The following is a 564-nucleotide window of genomic DNA, read 5'->3' as shown; positions in this document are numbered from 1 at the left end:
ATAATCTGTTGTTTAATTCATCTCCTCTCATTCCAGGTCTTGTCTTACCACGCCACCGCATCAGCTGAGGATGTGGAATCACTACAGGTAAATAGAACGAGATGCGCCAGTCTGGGTATGTTGTGAGGGGCGTGGCATGTTGATTTGGGTATGTTGTGAGGGGCGTGACATATTGATTAGGGTAATGTGTGAAGGGCGTGGCATTTTGTTTAGGGTATATTGTGAAGGGCGTGAATGTAGATTAGAGTGTGGTGTGAGGGGCGTGCCATGTTGCTTAGGGTATGTTGTAGGCGTATTAAGGTCAAGTTTGGGTAGATCATTTATGAATACCTTCCCATTTAATCCAGCAGATGTGAGTGGGTGTCAATTACCTTACATAACTCGTCTTTCCAGTCTATGGATGTGGTTCATTCATTCATTCAGAAATCAGAATTATATATAACGTAATGCACATTAATATTTCGACTCGCATTTTACCCGATTTGCTATGAATAGAACGGCCTTGGATGTGCAAAATATCCTTTCAGACGTGAAAGCAGCCGTCCATCAAAGACTCTCAAAGAA

General features: G+C 42.6%; 1 protein-coding gene across 1 annotated transcript in view; it reads left to right on the top strand.

The window, feature by feature from the left end:
• Positions 1-564, top strand: part of LOC119592922 (dual 3',5'-cyclic-AMP and -GMP phosphodiesterase 11A-like) — a 113,884-nt gene that overhangs the window by 93,906 nt on the left and 19,414 nt on the right. Inside the window, exon 15 of the mRNA XM_037941814.1 lies at positions 37-87. Within this exon, the coding sequence (XP_037797742.1) occupies positions 37-87 (51 nt within the window). The remainder of the gene's footprint in view (positions 1-36; positions 88-564) is intronic.

This window comes from Penaeus monodon, chromosome 31 (assembly GCF_015228065.2).
Source record: "Penaeus monodon isolate SGIC_2016 chromosome 31, NSTDA_Pmon_1, whole genome shotgun sequence".
In the NCBI taxonomy this organism is placed as follows: Eukaryota; Metazoa; Arthropoda; class Malacostraca; order Decapoda; family Penaeidae; genus Penaeus; species Penaeus monodon.
The sequence above is the reverse complement of the archived record's forward strand: the minus strand, read 5'-3'. Positions and strand labels throughout refer to the sequence as shown.